The sequence below is a fragment of the Thunnus maccoyii genome, chromosome 5 (genome assembly GCF_910596095.1).
Source record: "Thunnus maccoyii chromosome 5, fThuMac1.1, whole genome shotgun sequence".
Classification (NCBI taxonomy): Eukaryota; Metazoa; Chordata; class Actinopteri; order Scombriformes; family Scombridae; genus Thunnus; species Thunnus maccoyii.
The window spans coordinates 27,347,059-27,370,631 of NC_056537.1; the positions used below are offsets into that span (position 1 = coordinate 27,347,059).

At 38.2% G+C, this 23,573-nt stretch overlaps 2 protein-coding genes across 4 annotated transcripts in view; both read right to left on the bottom strand.

The window, feature by feature from the left end:
* The window catches only part of plcg2 (phospholipase C, gamma 2), a 43,496-nt gene extending 31,107 nt beyond the window's left edge, over positions 1 to 12,389 (bottom strand). The window contains exons 1-2 of one of the 2 annotated variants that reach the window (XM_042411677.1): positions 12,311 to 12,389; positions 742 to 933 (exon numbers count right to left, since the gene is read on the bottom strand). In XM_042411677.1, coding sequence (XP_042267611.1) covers positions 742 to 925 — 184 coding nt within the window. In that variant the 5' untranslated portion in view covers positions 926 to 933; positions 12,311 to 12,389. Of the gene's footprint in view, positions 1 to 741; positions 934 to 8,280; positions 8,443 to 12,310 lie in introns of those variants that run through there. The other variant, XM_042411676.1, reaches the window with a different exon arrangement.
* meak7 (MTOR associated protein, eak-7 homolog) lies at positions 9,633 to 21,707 on the bottom strand. 2 transcript variants are annotated; one of them, XM_042411679.1, is made up of 9 exons: positions 21,642 to 21,707; positions 20,152 to 20,328; positions 19,570 to 19,830; positions 19,314 to 19,458; positions 19,007 to 19,218; positions 16,307 to 16,493; positions 15,133 to 15,251; positions 12,872 to 13,051; positions 9,633 to 12,498 (listed from the first exon to the last, which is right to left on the bottom strand). In XM_042411679.1, the coding sequence occupies exons 2-9, from the start codon at positions 20,320 to 20,322 to the stop codon at positions 12,370 to 12,372; spliced, it is 1,404 nt and encodes a 467-aa protein (XP_042267613.1). In that variant the 5' UTR covers positions 20,323 to 20,328; positions 21,642 to 21,707; the 3' UTR covers positions 9,633 to 12,369. The 2 variants fall into 2 exon arrangements, with proteins under 2 accessions (XP_042267613.1, XP_042267614.1); XM_042411680.1 differs by lacking the exon at positions 21,642 to 21,707 and adding an exon at positions 21,584 to 21,625.
* Between the last annotated feature and the right edge of the window lie 1,866 nt (positions 21,708 to 23,573).

Below are 23,573 nucleotides of genomic sequence, written 5' to 3' on the forward strand. Positions count from 1 at the left end.
TTCAAGTTTTGGTTTGCAGATTTTCATATCTGCCTCTTGAGACTTCTGCCACTTTCTATAGACTGGAAGTGAATGGAATTATGTTTGTGGTGCATTCGTATAATTTAATGAACTGACATTTTTAAAGGGGGTTTGCGACTTTAAAGGTGCTCAATGGAATCTTCGTGTAAGCAAACAGAGTTCTGTTTAGATTTATTGTTTCTCATCAAAACACATTTACTTCCTCACAAAAAAATTGCAAAACAGTTCTTTTTTTAATATTCTAAAGTGTATATTGTTTACATCCATCTTCTCTAGCTTAAACTCTTCTTCCTCCTGTCTTTGCAGACACATTGCTATTCTTCTTCTTCTGCCATCACCATCGATCAGTGGAATAGAAGGAAACAGGCAGCAGGAATACAAACAAACCAGGGACTGAGTGGGACTGGGACTTTGCTCCATAATGCCATTACTGGTTAAAAATACTCCTATAAATGGGTCCAGTCAGATAGATCAATATGTGTTATTAAGAAGTGACAGTAGATCTTACCACCACCATGTTCATCATGCATATAATGTAAAATGAATGGCATGAAACGGGATCTTATCGCTAACAAATGCTATACATAGTAATTTAGCCAACTAATTATAAAATATGTAGAAGCCCAGTGGTTTAAATAGTGAAGAGCTGTTGTCATTGTGTTTTAAAACATATTAAACAAACTGATGATGATGGTTAGTTCTGATTATAAATATACTCACAGACACCATCAGTCTTGTCTGCGGTGCGTGTCCATGCCACCTGCCGGGTCTCCATGATGACCTGCACGGTGAGCCGCTCCGCCTTCTGCCGGAATACCGTCATGACCACGCCCATCTCCATGTCCCGTTTGATCATACTCTTCTTGTACTCCGTCATCTCCCCCTGCTGCCCCCCATGAGCCATCTCTGCAACTGAGACAGTACAGAGAGAGATTATTTCATTTACTGACTGATCACATATTTCCTGCTTTTGATGGTGACTATCAAAATCATGACTTGTTTTATGTGGCGTGTTCTGCAGTGCATTCCTCCCATCTAAAAAAATATGTGTTGGAAGCTTTAAATAGCTTTAAAGGGGCTCTCCATTGATTTTACACATAAAGGTGGCTTCCGTGGCTTTTCTGAGGAGCTTTGTGTGAGAAAATAACCACTTATGATGTCATCAGGGTTATCTCAGTTGGGGTTTAGAGACTACAAATGTACAACAGAAAGCTTCAGTTATAACTGGGACTGTATAATTTAAGCAATGTGGGTGATTAGGAAGGGAGCGTCTACAGAGAAGATGCTGCTGGTTGCATTATGGGAAATGTAGAATGCAGTGTTTTAACACCTTGACTTAGAACTAAATGTCAAGATATCTTGGTCTCTGCTGCTTTGATTTGGATTAGTTGTTTTAATCCATCTCTTGTGAGTCGCCTAACTTTATGGAAGTGCAATTCCAAATCATTACAGTGCCTCTTTAATCAACTTGTCACTCATCAACACATGTAAAATGTGTTCAAATTAAGCCAAAGCTATTTGTGTCCTCTAAACCAGACAGTTGAATGCAAAATAAACATATTTCTGGTCTTCTTTTACAATGACAATGTACAAAATACCTACAGTTCAGATTTTTGAGGGTTAAACTCTAACTACAGACGATAAACTGAGTCCACAGGGTTCTACAGTGCCAGGGTCAAGCTTGGGCACCAGAAATGAAAATGAAAATGTTTCAGTAGAGTGTTCTTTGTACAGTTAAAACACATTACTCAGCAACCATCCTGCAGTAATCATGTGACATGCTGTTACTGTGGAAGGTTATTGGCCCCTTACAGTAACAGGCAGCGGCCAGAGGAGTAAAACGATCTTCCTGTGACACATTTATGGGTCCTGCAAGTTTTTCCCACAAGTGCAACTGCAAACAAGCTTCCTCATGTAGAAGTGTCTTTCAAACGGGTCTTTTGGTCTGTGGGTGTCACTAATTGAGGGCATCATTGTGGATGACGAATTGTCTGGTTGTGCTACTGCAGGAAGATACTGGAAGGGACTTTCAAGATTTTTGTTTCATCAGGTTGTTTCATCAATATTCTTAAATGACTTGAGTATTCAACATTCAGTGTTATATTCTTTAATGACAGACTGAAGAAGGTGTATTACTACTTTTTGTCTTGTTTCTCACATTAGACTAGTATCTGGTGGCACATCTGTTTTGTGCAGTGATTCATGATTTATTAAATAGATGTATACTGTTTTCAAACATGTTTAAACCTCAGAGTAGAATTTCCTGTGCTCTAACATCATGGTGCATTCCAGTCCAGCTAAGACGTAAACACAGTGACCAACCTAGGAATAGTGGATGAGTTTAAACATTTAGTTTTTGTCTAGTTAACAAACTCTGAATAAATTCTTCAGAAGGCTATGCAGCATTGATATCATTTGAGGAAATAGGATTGTGCATATGGATGAGGATATAAAGAGATAAAAACATACACCTCATAGAGAAATATAAATGTATGGCAGGTACTACAGGACATCTTGGACCACAAAACTACAGTATTAAAGAAATCATTTTATCTTGCCTGCAGTTTCTCTGTTGAATTCTTAATCCGTGAATGTCCATAGAGACAGTAACATTCTCTACTGTAATGAGTAATATATTGACCTACTTCCTATGAACTCAACTTGACTTGTCATCCCCCTGTCGTTGCCACTCATCAAGATGACTTTCAGTCAGAGTCAGTTCAGTCATGATGAAAGAGCCACCTTATTTTCTCCACAATATAACAGTTTAAAGTTTTTTCAGTTATAACTCGGTCTTTTCCTGATTTCACCCCCTAATAATGGTCACCAAGAAATCTCAGGCTCTTGTTTTGGTAATTCTGCTATTGTGGACTTTGGGCCTGACACCTGTGTCCCAGAGGGCCATACAGTGACATTTCTTTGTCATTTAATGTTTTTATCCTCATTTAATCTACAGAACTGGACTTTCTATTATCAATTAAGGAGCATATTATTTTCGTGATTGATCACATTGTCTATAAAATGTCTGAAAATTGATATTTGTTAAATATTATTTCCCAGAGGCCAAGGAGGCATACTCAAATTCCTTATTTTAGTTGACCAAATTTATTCTGTTAACTATCATATGTAAAGATAAAAAGCAGAAAATGGTCACATTTGAGAGGCTGTAACCAGTGAATGTTTGAAAAATGACTGAAAAGATTATTCAGTTACCAAAACAGTTGTTTATTAATTTTCAATTGATCCGCAACCAATCACTTCAGCTGTGGCAGTAAAGCAGACTGCAGGTACTGTACATGGAGTCAGTTCAGCTTGCGTTCTGGCTCACAGTCCCTCTTCTGTATGTTCCCTCATTGTCTGATCCCATTTGCAGTATCTCTACTGGATGACACATTCAAGTTTTTAGAAGAAGAGAAGAGAAACCAAACAGCTGACTCAGAAACATGCCTAATGTACGCCTTCTTCACTGTTGCCTCACTACGTCTACACAAATATCTGCTTTAAATATTCATAAAGTTGAATGTGTGACAAACTGAGCTGTGTGATGACCTGTTAACCTCTAACTCCCTGTGTCTGGATTCTCCTTCATCAGGACAGCATTAGGAAGCTGACCTCAACCACAAATGTTCTGATGAATAGGTGGAAGTTATACAGAAAATCCACCGCACCTCTATTTTTGCTTTGTTGCAGCCTTTTCTAGCTAAAACTCATTTTTAGAGTCTATTGACGTAAAGGCAGCTGAGGACAAAACCAGTTCTAACTAAGGGAGACACATTTTCATTCAGGTTTGCCTCATGCAAATTTGTGGAAACTAGGCGCCGCTTTGTTTTTCTTATCTACACTCCATTTCATTGGGATGGGCATAACCATAACCAAGGGATATTAGAAATAGCAGTGACAATGGCTGAGGGAAATGAGACAAAGGCAGCTGAAGGAAAAGGATCTATAGTAGAAGCCATTTTATTCTAACTAGCACTCAAAAATATAGAAACAAAGGGAATGTCCCAAAAAAACGACAGAAGATTCTCTGCCAGGCAACGCAACCAGTTATGATATATTTTACTTTTTTAAATAAACCTGACAACTGAGCTAATAAACAGCTTATCATATAGCTAAGCAGATAAAAAGAAATCCTGATATTAATGGTCTCTATGATCACTATCAACAGGATAACACTTCACTGATGCACATGTGCTGGATCCTTTTAAGCTTTACTTTCATTTTGGTGGTCCATCTTTGATCATCCCTGAATCCTGCCTTAATGAGATCGAGCATAAACCGGCCCTTCCACTTCTCACCTCTTCCAGCGAAATGGTCAATAGGAAGGTTTATGGGGAACTGCAGCGATTTAGTGGCACTTCCATAAAGTTGGGGGATTTACAAGAGACAGATTTTAAAAAGAGTGGTTAAAACTGAAAGAGCAGAGGCCAAGATATCCTGACTTTTAGTCTCTAGTATGGGTCAAGCTCCAAAATCACTGCATCCTACATTTCCCATAATGCTACTCACCAGCATCTTTCATTAGACGCTCTCTGCTTCCTCCGCCCCAAGCTGAGATACCCTGATGATGTCATCAGGGTTATTTTTTGTCAAACTTTGGAAAGCTCCTTTCAAGGTCATACATATCTATGAGAATATACATATCTATGTCCTCCCCTGCTGTGGGCCCTTACAACTGTCACCAGCTTTTCCTCATGTACGACAGCAGTATTAATATCACATGCAAATGCTAAGAGTTCAGATACATATCTTATTGTGACCATGCTCTTTCTGCCTCAGTTCATTTTATATGATCAATCTCTTGCCTTCATTTCAACACTATCACTTATTCTCTCTGTCAATCATGTATTTTAAAACTACAGTGCGTCACCATTTTGAGGGGACAGGTAAGATGGTGGCAATGAGGATAGGGTTTGATTCAAAGTGGGTATAAGTCATTTAACCAATGGACATGTAGAACATTGAGAGTGTAAGATAAAGTTCATTAGAAATAGTCGACCTGGGCGCACAGTTGTGGAGTTAGAGTAATGTTGAAGGGAATTCAACCTGGTACGCCACAATATCTAGTATTTAACTTGCAAATGACCAGCAGGATATCAAAACAAAACAGTGCAACAAGGAAGAGTTCTGTTGAATTTGAAAATAACTATGATATAAAATGTCAACAAAATATACTGTGGACATTGTACGATTCTAAACGGTAAAAGAGATAATGTGTAATCGACACAATATCCTTTAAATAAAGCACATCTATGGAGAGTTTCTCAATATTTTTTTAATCCAAAAAGAAACCTGGAGCCCTTCTTTATAATAAGATGTGATTAAAAATGAATGAGGTCACGGAAGAATTCAGGAAAAACTAAAATATCACTACATATCTGCAGGTGCACACAAATGTCTTGCTTAATATAAATAAATGTGACACCACATATGTAGTGTAAATATCCATTATCTGCTTTTATCTACAGTTGTGCATATATTAAAAGACCTGAAAGATAAAAACTAAAGAGCGTTCCTCAGTGTTCTCAAGTGAAGTTAATAATTAACTGACATTATTACATAACTATTATCCTTTTATCCCGTTTTCCCTGCAGAAACATTTACCCCTGTGAAGGGACTGTCCCTATAGGGATTCACTGCAGCCCTACTGAGACTCACTAATTTCCTCATACTGACCCAGCAATCACACATGATACAAATACTGTGCCAATGCAGCCATATATGTTCACATCACGCTTGTACAAACACACCCGCTTCAGGAAAAGCAGTGTTTATATGAAACAAGAACGTGATGATCCACTTTGCTTGATTTTAACATGTTTGCTCTGTTGGGAATGCATACACACACAAACACATGTCCCGATAAACTCTGGTTAAGCTAAAAAAGATCAAATTTCCTCAGTATTGCTGCACTGGGTGTTAAGTGGCACAATCACCAGGTCAAGATGCATTAATTGTGCAACAGAATTCATTTTACTGCTTAAATTAAGCCTTAGTGTGAAAAGGCAAAAGAAAACAGGATGATACAGATGATACACAATAGAGTGGTCCAGCAAACCTTTTTGTATCTTTTTTTTGGCAAAACCAAACCAATCACACCGGTTTAAGGCATTCATTTAAGCTCCATCAACACATTTTTTAACAAAGAATATGAAGGTAGAAGAAAACAACATTGTGCTCAACCAAACAACCAGGGGGCTCATAAAACAGGGGAAAAAATTAAAAGAGCATTCTGATAGATTCAGAGGTTCAAGCTCATTTTGCTCTTGCTGGATTTTAACATTTAATCGAATGTTCAGCATGCAATGTGGAAGAGGTTGCGCATAACCACAGAAAACAAATTCTGCTACTCTACTGAGCTTTTTAGCCTTTTTTAACTCCTTGTTTTGGTTTTATAGCACATTCACTGTTTTATTCAGTCTCAACGCTCTCATTAACCTCAGCAGGCAGCTTTTTTTCAGCTAAAAACGGCATAAAACAAGTTCAAAACTACTGGTGACAAAAGTGAAACCTTTAGCAAATTAAGCACCGGACATTTTTCTCAGAACTTGGTGAAGAAAGAAACGGGGTTAAAACAAGAGTTAATATTGGACTAACATTTATCAGGTGAACTGACACACCTTGAATGCTAATGTTGCTACGTGTTTATTGGATGGATGGAACTTTTTACTGTTAGCCATAAACATTATCAGGCAAAAAACATGTCAGTGCTGCTATCTATTAGTTTGTTTTTGAATTCCTCTGCCTCCCAAATGCCAAAATTTGACTAATGCAGGAGTTCAACTGAATTTTAAGCTCACCTTCAAAAACAAATTAAAGTAGAGGTCATATTCCTCAAATCTCACCAAACACCTCACTTCAGGCTAAGGCTAGACAAGCTTGTTTAAACAAACTATACAATAATAAAATTGTAAAAGCAATTATCCGTACATTTCATATGTCTACAATTAAAGAAGCTTGAGTACTAGAGCTGCTTGGCTAGGAGGTAAATCATTTGGTTCTAACCCACCATGACTAACATTAATGATGGCTGCATTCCATTTAGGTAAGCCAGTTGCATGGCTCTGGTATTGAGCACGTTCACTCACTGACACACAGGGACACTAACTGGAACAGAGCCACCATTAATGTTATTATTTACACCTGTGCATTTCCCGCTATGACAAGTCAAAATGTCTGCTGTGAAAAGGGTCAATCTGGTCTTCAAGAGTATCATTCTTTGTCAATGGCATGACAGCATTTAGAAATACCTATTGTTAATTTTTAGCTAATTATTTAGACATTCACAGTTCCTTGTTTTGTTAGCAATACCAAATAGCACTGTACACACAGAAGAGAACAAGGTGTAGTCTGTTAAGGTGCTGGTTCTGGTTCTGTACAACCTTTTTTCTTCACAGCACAGTGTTTGAATGGATCAGATGAGTCCCAGAACCAATCACATCAAATATTTCGTCTACCCCTTTTAAATAAATGAGTAGAAAAAAATCACAGTACAACACAATTTGAAAGCAAACTACACCCTCGTAAATGACCATTAAGTTGAATCAACATCTATCTAAAACAGTTGAAGGGAAAACGGAACGTTTTATTGCAGGACTCTTGTATTAGACCGCACGTTAAGTGTATAAACTAGCAACTGAGTGTAACATTACACTGTTAAGTTTTATTTGGAAAAATATGCAAAAATGGTTCTATGTAGATCCGATAAGGGGTCACTTTGGCTTCATAACGAACCATTTTTGAACAAAGGGAACATTAGAAATAGTATATATAGAACAATTTTAAAAAAGTTCTCTATAACTTTGCATATGATGGTATAAGGATACATTAAATACTCCAAGCATTAAAATATCTTTTATAAGCAGGCTACTACACTTAGTTGTGCTATTTATTCTGATTAATCCTTTTTTTTCTTTCTTATTTAACTGGCTCTAGGAGGGTTACTCCTGAGAACTCTAAATGTTCATCATTAGACGATAACATGAACATGGATGCAAGTATAATGTGGTGCATGTAACAAACAGACTGGTGTGTGTGTGTGAGTACAGCAGGTGTTACCGGCATGGTACAGTGAAAGGGAGCGCATACACCCCATGCTGTGAGCTGCACCGAGCCGCCTGGTCAGACTCATCATCTGCAGACCAGCAGATATGCTGCCAGTAAAAAGCGGATTTCCCCTCTCTTCTTTCTTAACTCTGCCGCTGCACAGGCTGTTTAACCCGCACAAATAAAGGATTTAAAGAAAAGTAAAAGACGTACCTTATGAGTGAAATCGATTCTTTTCAGCTCGACGAAGTTGCCGCTTGTTTTCTATCTAATCATGATTTGAAAGTTATGAAATGAAGCTGGGGAGGATGTGGAGTGTTGACAAAAAGGCCAGCCGCAAAACGGTCAGTTCCTCTATCTGAGTGTACAAGGAAGTAAAAGTTAACCAGCATTATAGGCATAGCCTACATGTCATAAAAAACAAAAAAAGTCCGGAAGCAAGGACGGTATCTATGCAAAGTACACTATGCAAGTGGCATCGGCCACTCTGACCTGACAGGATGAAGACTAATGCTGTTGTATTTTTCATTATACATGTTTTAAACTTTAGAGCTTTCATTCTTTTACAAAATGTGTGTAATGTAAAAGCCCCTCAGTGCACTGATGCTGAGAGCAGTTTGTGGACGCAGAGAAAGCTGCGTCCGTTTAGACACAACTCTTCAACCTGTTTCACAGGTGGTTGTCAATGTATGGTCCGAGGACTCCGAATTGTCCATTAAAGTGGTCCTGAAGGTCATTAGACGCTTAATGAAATAATTAATCCTAGCTGAGTGAGAAGGGAAGAAAAGACTTTTATCAGTGGTGGAAGTATTCAGACCTATATTTAGGTAAAATGAGTAATACCACAGTCTAATGAAAGTCTATTGCAAGTAACTGTTCTGCTTTCAACTTTACTTTTAACACTTATTTCATGTGCAGAAGTTATCAGTATCAAAAAAATGTATCCACTTAAAAGTGTCAATAGTAAAATGACTTATACACCAGAATAGCCTCTGTGTTATAGTATTAAATATTATTGGAATATTATTACTGACTCATTGTGTAAGCAGCATTTCAATGCTGTAGCTGCTAATTTTAATACTACTTTAAACAGTGTTGGTTAGTTTACTGATCACGTTTTGTTTGCGAAATCTTAACCTGTGAAGTTAAAGTAACTAGTAATCATAGCAATCAGATAAATGTAGTGGAGTAAAAAGTACATGTCCGTATGAAATTTACTGAAAATGGAAATACTTCAGTAATGAATGGAAATACCTAGTACAGTGTGTACCTCACTTATTTTTGTGACGTTACTAAGCAGACAGCGATGCTGTTCATACTAAATAAACGTTATCAAATCTTTTGGGGGCTACTGGGTAAAAATGTCCTTTACAGACAGAATTAGTTGAGGCACCTTGACAGTTGAATGGTTAAGTCACATTATTGCAACTTTCACAGTTCGATACCAGCCATGGAGCTGTGTTGCATCTCATAGCCCTTCTCTCTCCCCTTATTTCCTCTGTACCTATATAGTGTCATATAAAATAAAGGCAAAAATGCCTCCAAAAAGTTGATGAAGGCATCAGTAGAAGAGAGAGCAATTTATTCCCAGACTTAAGAGAAGAGGAAAACTTAATCACTCTGGGTGAACTAGTCACAACTGGTAGACATATGCAACCCTAAGGAGTTGTCACAAGTAGACATTTCTTCATCTTAAACCACTTATTTGGAATCTGATAATGAAACTGTTTGAGGTGTCTGACATGAGAAACAGTGGAGAAAAGTTTAGAACAAGACTGAATAAGAACTCAATTAAATTAAGTCCTCAGCACAGCAAATACTGTAGAATTAAAATAAAGAAAAATGAGTGTGAGCAAGCGACCAATAGACAAAATGGAAAATACAGCCTCATCACTTGCACAATGGAAATATGTGTACGTGTGCAGATGAGGATGTGGAAAATAAGAGTAAAGCATGAAGAGACAAAGACAAAGGGTTGAAAAAACATGATAATAAAGAAAATGCATGCAGCAGAGTATGAAAATAAATATGTTGCAAACATGAATGCTGTTTATAACAAGCACAGTCGTTATAAACAGCATTTATTCTAGTTGGGGGAATGTAAGTGACATGAAGAACATAGTATGCTGTTATCCAGAGGCTCAAAATATCTTCACATTTCTCAGCAAAACAATATAATCATTTTCATAGACAAATACAAAGACGAGTATAAATATTCTTTATGGAACCATGTCCATCACACCACCGTGTGAACTGCTGTAAGCTTATATAACAGATTTGCATGAGTAACTTGCCTCAGTAATTTGCATGATAGCAGAAGAGGAGGGGGATGAACACAGAATTGCCTTTCAGCCTCTGAGCAGGTGTTTGTATTAGTACAATTAGCGATGTCAAAGTGGAGATCTTGTCGTTTATGTTTATGGCGACATTTTACAGCCTGTCTGGCAAAGTCAGACAGGATCAAATTAAGACGGACATATTAAGCAAATTGCCACGGTTCACTCAACAGAGAAACACAACTGAACATATTGTAGGTGCATGTTCCAGGCCCGTCTCATTTTAATACAGGCAGCTTTACAGGTTAACACTGCAATAATGTGTTCACTACACACACACACACACACACACACACACACACACACACACACACACACACACACACACACACACACACACACACACACAGAATATCATCATTTAAACACTACATTTTACGACAATTGAAATGATTGTAAAAGGTAATAAGTGTTTCTAACTGCACCATCGTACAAAATAATATATTACAACATGCCATGTTTGAGGACATAGTGGTGTCACCTCTGCAACATCTGATGTTAACAGTGTTTTCAACTCATCAGCAACAGTTGTTGCAAAAAGCAAGTGGAAAACCTCTAAATATGGTGATATACTGAATTACATGTGCTCTAGATTAAAAGATCCTGTTACATTCAGGCCCTCATACACTGGTTGCTCCAGTAGTATGTTATAATATCATGTGTGACTTTATTTGGTAAATACAAACTCCACCACAGATCTGTTTATATTGATGCAGTTCCTCAGACTTGATCATGCTTGATAAAAATAACGGGTGACTTAATGCCTCTTTGGAATTATTGCACTGCTGACAACAATAAAACACACAGCATCACATCTCCATTAACAATATATCTATTATAATCACATTTCATTTTACAGGCAATCCTCTATCTGTCTTTATTCTGCTGCACTGAAGATTTGCTCGAGGAAAAATCCAAAGTGGCTAGTCAGTCCAACCTCTCATCCAGTGTCTGGGTCATGATGTGGGTGGGCACGCCATAGACTTTGAGCAAAAAATAAATTAAATAAAAATATTAAATCCAGAGGTACATCCAGTCTGTAAAAATGGATAGTTTTGTCTCGAGTATTCATGAGGTTTATCCACAGCTGTCAGTTTGAGGAGGGATCAAGTATTTAGCATCCCTGGTGTTTGAAAAAACGGTCCCTGAATAACTAACACAACTTTTGAAGGATCTTATCATTAGTCACATGTTCACACATAAATATAATGGCTCAGAAGGTGAAATAGCTAGATAGAGATTGACTAACAGGCTCATGTCAGACCATGTCTACTAAACCTGAAGGTTTTTTGAATGCTGTAGCAATAAAACTATTGGTTGGTTTAAGACGATCCTTGTTTTCTTCGAACCCAGAACTTCAAGATAAAAAAACTGTGGGGCTCACTCTCCTGAACATAACACTTCAGTTAGTGATTTCAATAGAGGTGATGTAGATGCATTGCATTCTGGTCGACCGAGGCTACTGCTGGTGAAGAAACGGGAACCCCTGCCTCTTCTCTGATGGATTAATCTGTGATATATTCATTTAAAAACGTTTTCTTCAGTTCAGCACCAGTGTAGCTTGGTGGAAAGAAGTGTGAACACACCCAGGATACTTCTGTGCCTTTAACAGAGATGATGACTGGTGGCTGTCAGTTGTTTGTGCAAAAAGATCATATCAGACATTACAGATCACTAATAAGCTGATTTTAGATCTACCGTAGTTAGACTTTGTTAGCCTGGTTTATGTTGTGATCTTGGACAGCCAAAACCATCTTTAATCATCTTTAGCAGCAGTTTGTGTGTATAAGGGACCAATCAGAATGAAAGGCAAGGAAAGATAAATCTGATATCACTGTGTATATTGGAGATATTTCTTATGGCTAGATGTAAATGTCAGATTATAAAATCCCAACGTGTGTCAGTACCAGATAGACTGGAGGCCTCAATTAGGTGTGATGGCTTTGGTCTATTTCCCTGTTGGCCCTCACTGCTCCTGGTCCTCCTCTGGCTCCCTGAGGCCCTGACTGTGCAGAGTCTTCCCTGTCATCTCCATTATGGCCTGAGCCTCTGGATCCATATCCAGGACACTCCTTTTGCCCTGGCCTTCCTCACCCTGAAACACAAAAACAGTCAGACAGTCATACATACAGACATACCGTGGGTTTAATTCTCCTCAGTCTAAAGGAAACAGCTGTATAATGTAAAAAAAGCTGGGATGTAAATGAGGTTCTCTATTTGTAGTACAGTTGGTACAGTTAATTACATGCCTGATGGGTATGTTTTCCCCTGTCTGAATTCTAAAAATATTGGGTGGCAAGTTTTATTATAATTATAGCCTCACCTAACAGTTGAAGACTGACAAAGTTTTTGAACTGAGTTCCTCACAGTGTAAATGTGTGGAACAATGTCAAACAGGATGTTCTTGGAAACAGCATGGATATAACCTTGACTTTCTCATAAATTAAGAACTGAACAAGTACTCTGACCTCCTCTGGTTCTGGGGGTTTTCCGACCGCCCACACTTCCATAGAGTCCAAGGTAAAGTCCTCGTTTCCGGAGAGCTGAGGGCTGCCGTAGGTGGTACACTTGGGCCGTGCACGGCTATGGCCACGTCCAAAGTCACTATCCAACCACAGGCCAAAGTATCCGTGCTGACCGCCCATTCCCTGATGATGACCGGAAAACATAAGCACAAAAAGAATAAAGACAAGTATGTCATAGGATTATTGTTATGCATCATCATTACACCAAAACCAAAGTGTAAAGAATGAATTACAGTGTGCTTGTCTGCTTAAACTTAAGTTGCAAATGTTAGCATGTCAGTAAAACTAGCTTACTATCTATATTAGTAACTTATGACAAGGTACATTTTATTAGTTAACTACATTTTAGTTTACTTAAAAAAGAATCCCGGTTCACAATAGTAGGCCCACTGGTGTAGTATTTCTCCACTGTGTGGAAGCTGGTCCTGGATGCTATCAGAGTTTAGCATTAGCAGCTCTGTCCTGCTCTTTACTGGATTTTTGAGGAAGTTTACACTCCCCAGGCAAAATCATTTACCAAACACATCACATAGTCCTCATCCTAAAAGATTTTTATCTTGTAATATTTTAAATGAAACATACTGAAAATATGAACAGTAAAGCTTAACCTCTGTCTTGCTTGTCCAAGTATCAGAAAGTATCAGTCAGCTTTATTGTATTGACCAGGAGTATACAGTGTATGCAGTATGCATAATTTATAATAAAAAATATGCAAATGTTAAATGTGCAAATAAGAGATTGTGATGTGTCACGTTAAAGTAACCATGGAGTTGGGAGGGGGGGCCTTGGTGATGAGGCCAGCTGCAGTCGGGAAGAAATGTATGTAGCTAAACAGGTTTATGTTAGAGTGAAATAACAGTTGATTACATTTTTCTTTATCATACTTACAAAGACTAAAGCAAGAACAATGCTGTTTCTTTATTTCCATGTCTTCTCTGTGAATCATCAGCTGGTGAGGATGCTGACTATAGCCTCGGCTTTTTATGACAATATAATGTATGTAGCTATCAAGTGCATATTTAAGACCCTTTTAACAGAGTTCCCATTTTAAAACAAGTCAGCTGGAAATATTAAAAAGTCAGAGACAGAGTCTGAGATGGCATTTTCAACAGTCATAGAGCTAAGGTTAGCTTAATCAGCTGGCTAGCTATAGCTGATAAAATCTGCCAGTGACAGTTGTCTTCACAGCAGGCAAAATAAACAGTTGCTGGCTAGAAATGAGAAAGCCTGCTTTTGTCTATCTTCGTCTGAAATCAATGACCCATTGTATGAAAAATTACTGAGTAACTAAGTAAGTGACTAAGGGGCAGGGCTTAGCGAACAGTCAGACCTCTGCTCAGTTTGAGGTTGGGCAGTGCCATGGTGAAATTATTTAACGTCACCAAACTTCATGAACCTTGGTACAACATTCAAATTCAAGTTCAGTATAATAATGACAATAATACCAATAGGGCCATCCAATCCCACATGTCAGATTTTCATCAAAAGTTTGTTAAAATTTACATGAATTAATTCATATGCCCCAACATCAGCTTGCACTACATCAAGAGAGATAAGCTAAAAACACAAAACGTATACATTATTATCTTATAAAGTTAAGTCTAACTTTGTCTGCCATTTGGTGCAGGGCAGGTAATGTACAGTGGGTTTATCAGAGCTTCTTCACCACAAACAGCTTCCTATGCTGCTGAATATTATGCTAATGAGAATGGAGTTGGAAGCTATAAAACTATAAGCTGAAAGAGGCTAAAACGCTCTGTAGAGGTGAGGGGAACTGCAGAGTCTGGTCATGAAAATCGACCACTATAATGTTACATATAGTCATTTGATCAATGGTTGTTAGGGCTACTATTCTACCACTGTGAAAAAGTTTGATTTGATCGATAATAGTGTTTTTCCTATCTGTTGTGGAACACAGACTTTGGCTTCTAACACACAGAGGTTATACAACAGGAAACGTTATGTGATAAAAAACACTGTATGATATTCATAATATCAAATGTCGGAGGCGATGGTAAACTGTTCCCTGAATCAGAAACCTTGTGCACTGATGCAATGTTATCATGATATATATGAAAAACAATATTCACATTCAGTGTGCTGCCTAAATTTTAGGGGATTACAAGTTTAAGCTACATCTGATAATTACAGGCCACAAGCAACAGAATAAAAAGTTCTCCTCTGTTAAACTAATGCTATCTCACCAATCCGTTGGGCATGGTCTGCTGATTCTGGTTGAGGTACATGAAGTGTTGGTTATATCCTGTAGCTGTATAAACTCTCAGTCTGGGGAACACAGTGAACAGGAAGCATCTGGAGTCACCTGCACACACACACAAATATACAAATTGTGAAGATCTGAGAGAAAAGTCAAGTGACAGCCAACAGTATTCAAACAAGTAGTATTACTTCCTCATTGTGTCCTCTTATCAGTGCTTTAATATTAGTCTTGAGCTGGGGTCTGGTCCACAGCAACATGATGATAATGTTTCTACCACAGCACAATAACCACAGCATCATAGATTTAAGAGCCTTAATCTATCAGTGTGGTCTAAGTTATTTTCTACAAATCATCTCTGTTCTGAATTCAGCAGTACAGAAACAACTGTCTCATAAACAGTTCTACTATTGAGAAATTTTAATTCAGCTGTAAGTCTTGATACCTAAGGTACAATTTTGATCTCCTATAAGTAAGTGCCAGTGCCACGCTGCATTAGCATTTAAAATATAAAATATATTTAAGTTCAGTCTTTAGCTTTGTATGACTTTAAATTCACCAAAATGCTGAGTAACAAAAAATGAAAGCTTACATTCATGACCATTTTTTAAAGATTCATGTCTTTAAAAAACATTGTTGGTTTTGGTCTATTTATGGGATTCGTTGACAATGAGAAGTCTGACTGGACTTTCACTTTTGCCTCCAACAACATCTCACCACCTCTGAGTGGGAACCTCTGCACTCTTCTGGTTAGAGTCTCCATGCAGCTGCTGTTGTCTCTCTTCCTGTTGTTCACCAGTCTGTTCCCAGTCCAGCTCATTGCATGAATTACAAGTATAAAGGTGCACTTTTAGTTGCTAGTATGCTATGCTAACTTGCAAGCTACTGTAGCCAAATATCACTTATTATTGAGATAAATAGTTATATCTATTACCTACCAAAGTATTTTAAATGCTGGTAGCTGTGTTTTTCAGTGGCTCAGTTGCTAACCTGAACTAGTGAAGTGTGCAGGCTAAAACTACTGTGCTCTCTGTAGAACTGTTGAAGGCAACTACTAAACTAGAGACAGTTTTCATCAAATAGCAAACTGGATCTAAGGTCTGTAAATTGTGCAACATGAAAGTGCTGTGGGATCAAACAAAGCTTGTCCCTTCTCTTACCCTGGAACTGAGGTTTGACGTCCCAGCCGTGGGAGGCAAAGCCACCAAAAATATGTCCCTCTGTGTCTTTGATAAGCAGCAAGGTGGGCCCCCGCTTAGTCAGGCCAGTCACCATCCTGGTGAAGCTCTCCCCGTGCAGCCGTGTAGAAAACACAAGTCTCCAGGGGGCGCTGTAACTGTCTGGCAGCTGGAAAGGTTAACAGAGAATTGGTAGTGAATACTGAGTGTGAGTAAATATGACTAGTAGTAAATATAAACTGCTGTTTTCAGTTATTCTGGCAGAATTTATCCTGGGAAAGTAAAGCTATGGTCGTAATGAAGTGAGGTCACCAAACTCCATAAGAATGATAAAGGTGTACATTTTCCTGCAGGTGTTACTAAACTAACAGGGGAATGAGGAAGATGTCAATCACCCATGGTCTGTACACACACACACACACACACACACACACACACCGACACCCACACACACACACGTACACACACAGTCCTGAGGAGAGATCTAATCAGCCAGCGTCAGTGAAAACACCTGTGTGAGTGAACTATGGCTGCGTAACAGCTTTAAACAACAGTCATTCTATGACACGGATATATGAATGAATCCATAGTTATATTTTATTGTCATCATTTATCAGACATTGCGATTACTTAGACAAATTAATCAACAACAAACCAAAATGATGGATTAAATATACTCACCAACATCTTACAGCACATTGACTCATGAAAATTTTATGTCTTTAATTGGGAAGCATTTTGTGACACCAGGTTTATAAAGGTTCTATATAAATATAACGATATACAATATGAAAACAACATAAACAAAACAAAACAAAACAAAATATGGTGACAAAACCAAAACTTTTATTAATCCTAGATTATATTTCTCCTTCTATTCCAAGCTTTAGAATTATGTGGGCAGACACGCATACGTACATTTTATTCTCTATTTTTCTTTGTCTCATTAAGCTCTCCAGGTATTATATTACATGCTTTATACAATACTTCTTTAATCTCATATTCCTACTAAGAATGATCTAGTGTTGTAAAGGTCAGAACAATGAATAACAGTAAAACTCATTTACCATCTAATAATAGTGGTGTGAGTGGCACAGATGAAATTGTCAAGTTATGGCAGAAGCATTTATCTTATGACTTGATTAATTACGTGCACAGCATAAAGTTTACAACTAATGACCTCACTGAGGGCATGATAGTGGTGTCTGATGAATTGTATGACATGATAATAAAGCCAGATGACAATGAGTCAGTAGGAACTGACATTAAAATATTGCTGAACATCTCAAATATGATGGAAAAACTTGTCCCTCTTCTTAACGCTTGCTTTACTCTTTTTTTGGGTCATGCCATTCTACCTGACACAATGCTCTTAGTGATGTTTGTTCCCGATAAAAAATATATAAATTAACTTGTGAAAGTCAACTAGTCTGATAACTATGGGCCTTTGTGTCCTGTCCAAGCTGTTGATAGATTTCTGATGGACAGGTCAGAACTGTCCGTCTTTACAAATTATATTAAATTTGGCTTTTTAAAAGCAAGCATGACACAGACATGTGTCAACTTTACCCAGATTTAATTCTAGCGGTGCAGAGATTAAAAAGTAGTTGATGGTTTGCTATGTGGTGCTTGTGTACCAGTTCTCAGTGGTATCTCGCTGTTGATTCTTAGTAAGCTGCAGCTGGTTTATGGGACCTATAGATGGCATGTCATTCATTCAACTGGTAGATACAAATCACCAATAACATATACCATATATTACTGGCAGTGTGGAACTTATTAACAGTATGTCACTCATATTTCATGCCACTCATATGCACTATATAGTGCTTTAAAAATTCCCACAGTGGCAGGAAAAAAGAAGTGTCCATTTATATTTTTTTTATTGTGGCTCACTATAGAGTAAAGTACTATGTAGTGAATGAGTAACTCAGTTTGCTGTCACAGATCCCTGCACCACCCCAACTTCCTCCTTCTGTGCTATATTTTAAGATGTGTATTATATTTTAAAACTAAGAGTTCATGTTTGCATTTATTGAGGTGGGATTAGTTCTCCATTTTCATATGTTTCTAAATCAGATCTACCGAGAAACACTTTTCATAACAAGAATATTAGAGGAGAGGAAAAGCAACCTTGTGTACTATGGTGGCTATTATACCATGCATGATACATGAAGCAGTGTTGTATTTGACCCTTTTTATGTCAGTAGTAGGGTTAGGCAGGATGGACAGGAATGGGCCTGGAGAGCTGAAAGTCTTTTGGTATTAGTTGTATTTTTTTCATCCTGATCTCTTTTCTTTTTTTCTTTCCCTTTCTTTCTTCTTGTCGTCTGTTCTTTCTTTCTTTCTAAAATGGCATTTCCATTAACAAAAAGGTTGTAGCAACTGCCTAAATTTCCATATTTTTCTCTTAAAAAAATCTGCTGTATTCTAGAGCTAGAATTCTCACTAAAAGTTTGTTCAGACAAAAATCAAACCATAACACAACATATTTTGGTCAGAACTCACCAACATTTGTACACTAGTTTATCAGTCTATCTATAATTTTGTCATCCTGTTTTTCTATACTGCTATCTTGTTGTGCTATCTCGGTCTATTCTGTACACACAACATCTATTGCATAACTGTCTGTGATATTGGGCTATATAAATAAAAACTGACTTGATTTGACTTGAAACTGACCTGTGGTGCCAAAAACATGAGGGTGGGAAGGTCCAGCAGACACCTCAGCTCTTTCCAGGGTGTCTCCCGGCAAGGGGGCAGGAGGGTGGGGGCCGGCCGGCCACTTAGGGAAACATTTAGACCCTCAGCCACCAGCATCTCCAGGTACGACGATACCTGGGACACCCTGAAAATCCAGTCCTCCAGACAGGAAACATCACAGTCTCCCTGGTCTGGATGGTGAAACAGGAGAGAAGAGAGAGAAACAGGGTCAGCAGTCACATTTCCTAGGGTTATATAGCCAAAGACCTTCAAATCACTTGTTTACCTGAAGGTTTGAGTTCAGAACACATCTGCTCTGCCAGGAGTTTGACACCCAGAGAGCCATCACCCATTCTCTCTGGCTTCCAGCCCTGCAGGCGCCCTCTGTGGACCAGAATCTGAACCACAGCAGAGATCAGGTCTTGTAGGAACTATGGGGAAAGGCCAGAGTAGGGCATCAGTAGGGGATGATGAAGGTGGCAGGGTTGTGATAAAAGAAAAATACCACTGAAATTGACACTGAAATTCGATCCTCTACTCACCTCTGCTACCTGCTCACATGTGACAACTGTGGACCCCGCTCCATGCTGTGACATGGCCATGACAAGCGGAGCCCGCTCTTCTGCAGTGCCTCGCAGGGTGTCTGCTAGGAAGATGACGAGTTGCTCTCGACCCACTCCAGAAGTAGCAGAGGTGCTGGTTTTCCCTGGGGCTGTGGATGCTGCCAATCCAGAGTCAATACTGCACATGCACTGGTAGACCCTCCTTACCATGGAGTCTGGTGCCAGGCTGCTCATGGAGGACTGCGAGGGACAAAAACGGGGTAGCTGACTACTAAATAATGTAAAACTAAACTGAAATGAGAAACAAATAGAAAAGGTACAACTGGAAATTAAGTCCAAATGTGTCTTGAGAGTTGTATTTTGTGTTTTGTATTAATCTCAGTGGGCATGTGGTGAAAATAATCCAAATAAGTCATTTAATGCAGACTTAATAAGAGCTCTAATGCTGCATTAATGACATTTTAACACTGTCAGACTATAGATTTCTCTGTCAATCCAGGGCACAATAAACTTAGTTTTTACCTTATTACACTAATAATATAGTCATCCTAACATTCACACCTGCAGCATCTCAAGTGTTAGAGTCTTCCCTGCTGGTGTTTTCCCTGGGGCTCCTGAAGGGCCCCCGACACAACCCTGGAGCCTGTCGAAGACCCCCTCAACCACTGGCCGTTCCTCAGGGCGGAAGCGGGCAAGCCGCTTTTGCACCACCACACTCTCTGTGTTTCCCATAGTGCTCTGCAGTCAGACACAAAGGATGGCAGAACACACACATCACGGACATTATGTTTACATACAGTGGAGTACAATTAAAGGAAAAATCCACTAAAAAACAGAATGCATGTTGTGGTATATTGATTTCAGACAGTATAGTCAGTATCTAAAACATATGCTGCACAGCTGACATATTCCAACCATATTTCAGCCATTTGAATTTAGCATTTACAGTTGTAAATCAGAAAATGTCATGTCAGAGCAGCAACTAACGATTATTTTCATTATCGATTAATCTGTTGATTCATTGATTAATGGATTAGTTATTTGATCTATAAAATGTCAGAAAATGATGAAAAATGTTAAATGCTGTTTCCAAAGTCCAATATGACATCTTCAAATGTCTTGTTTTGTCCGCAACCCAAAGATATTCAATTTACTGTCATAGAGGACTGAAGAAACCAGAAAATATTCACATTTGAGAAGCTAGAAACATAGAATTTGTATTTTTTTTTCTTGAAGAACGACTTAAAATATTGAATCAATCATTAAAATAGTTGGCAATTAATTTAATAGTTGGCAACTAGTCCAGTAATTGACTAATTGTTGCAGCTCTAAATCATATCTCATCAAAATCCCCCCAGCTGCTGTCGTCCTTATAGGATTGTTGTTCAATATCTAAGGAGCAGCTTCAGCCTTTGTGTCTGAATGATGGTCGGTACAAGTTGAGCTGTTCAATATCACAGAAAATAACTTGTCTGTGATTTAACTTCATATTTTGGGGTTTGGGACTGATGCGGACAAAATAAGACACGTGAATATGTCAACTTGGGATCAGAAGAAACATAGATATTTGTTTCTATTTTTGAACATTTTATGGACGAAAATAAAATAACATATGTGCTTTACGTTATAAACACATCGCATTGCTGACTGTGCTTTATACCAAACTCCATATAATTTAAAGCTATAATGTAAAACTGCTTCCTGAAGCTACTATATAAGACCATTTCAGCAACAGAATTGCAATAAAATAACTTCCCCTTCCCAGGCTTTTACGAGCAAAAATATATTGGTAACAATGCGAAATATTAAGATGAATAACATTTCTGCATATTGTTGCTGCCCCTCAGTGAAACTGTGGTAGTCTTGGACCCTGGATAACATTAGCTTGATTAACTATTAGCTAACGTTAGCAAAGCTCTGTAGCTACATTACTTCATTTGTACCTGAACGCTTGTATATGAGACGCTTTGGGTGTAATAAATATATGACGTACATAATTTTCACAAGGCTGGTCAACTTAAAAATGATAACCAAACGTGTGTACCGCTAACCTTTTACAGAATAGCAGCTTTGCTTCCCATCCTGCATCTACTGACAGCAAAATGTAAACTTCCTGGTGCTAATGGACATGATACATATTGTAGCCAATCAAATGAGGGAAGTGTTCCATTACTTCATTGTGATTGGTCTATAATGTTGGGAGGCGGGGGAGTTGGCCACCGTTTAATGGGGCTACGTTCAAGAGCACTATCTGGTTCTGTTTAAAAAAAAAAAACTATTCTGTCCTGTTCGGATTCTAGCTAAAGTACATAATAGCTTGCAGAGATACATAATTACTGCAGTGACTACACAGTCATGAAAATAAAATGTACATCTGTGCATGGCGTAGCATGCATGAAATAACTGTTATTCCTCAGAAATGGCATTTAGACTGTCTTTGGGTACCAATATCTTACTGAAGTACAGATATTTTATAAATTATATTTTTGCTTTTTAAATATTTAATTAACACACATTTAAACAATTGAAAATAAATTGTTTTTAAAAAGTAACAGGTTGGATACAGTAAAAAAAATTTAAGAAATAGAATATGATTAAACATTTACTTCTCAGTCAGACAAATGCATGACTCAGTATAGTGTGGGAACATATTCGTGATTGCTTCTGTACTGACCCTACTACTTTTAGACACCAAGATATTCTTAAAGCTTTCCAGAAAAATAAATAGTAAATTCTTACAGGTTGTGGGTCTGGGTCTGATGACATCTCTGACTTTCCCCACACCTAACATTATCTTTAATATCATGATCAATTTCATATGCAAGACTTATGGACAGCTTGCAAATTTGCAAAACTATATGTAAGCCTACACAAAAAGCAAGTCATTACAACAGCAGGAGGAGGAAATGGAATTGCTTAAACCTTGCACAGTGATGTCCCTTCTGTCACCAGGAGAGTGTGCACAGGAGTAACCAAAGAACCCTTTGCAGACACAGCAGGCATTTCAAAAACGCCTTTTAAGGGCATGAGATTTACTATGTGAGTGCACTGAACTGGGTGTGTTGCATTGTAATGAAGTCTTGTAGGCCAGTGGATGCACCCACGTCTGCACAGCTGATGCAGCTGAAGTCATCTGCCCACATCAAGTAAACAGACTGGTGTAAACAGGATACCCATAATGAATCAGTGAGCAATCAGCATAAGATGAACCATGAGCCTAGAAAATCAGCTCTGAAATCTTTTGGAAGGCATTTACTGTAAAAAGACACTCCAAAGTTAGCAACCCATGCCATAATTCTAAATGAATGAATAAATGAATGAATGAAGTTCACCCTGCCCCCTTTGAATTTAGCAGGCATGGTAGCTAGTTTACAAGTTTTTTATCTCCTCCTACACCTACGATAACTGCTCGTCTAGATCTGACATATAGTGAGCCAAATGTATAATTTTTATCAGTATGGAATTTGCAGTATTATTGTTTCTATATATCTTGCCCTCTTCCTTTGATAATGTTGATACTATACTGAACTAGGCTGCTTGTTCTTTCTGGCAGTCTCCAACTCTCCAGCTCTACAAGCTGAGACAACTGAAGAGTGCAGCAATGAAGAATTTAAATCCTAAGGTTGGTACCACACAGGATATATGGAGATGATAAAAACCCTCTGTGCCAATGCTGCTCAGTTTATCCAGAGTGCAGAGAGTGCAAACATGATGCAGGATGTGATCTCTTGCATAATCATGCACTCATCATTGCACTCTTGTACAAACATTATATTTCCCATTGATTTGATTAAGAATCTATCAACTACTTGAACAAAACTCAGTTGATGTAGATTCTACTCAGATCAAAATAAGGCATTTAAAACCTAAACTCTTGCTCCATTACAACCAGTTAAAACTGAGAAGGTACCACAAATGCATCTGCAAGCAACAGATTAGTGTAGAGTAATAATAAAAGCAAAAGAACTGAACATTATTTCACA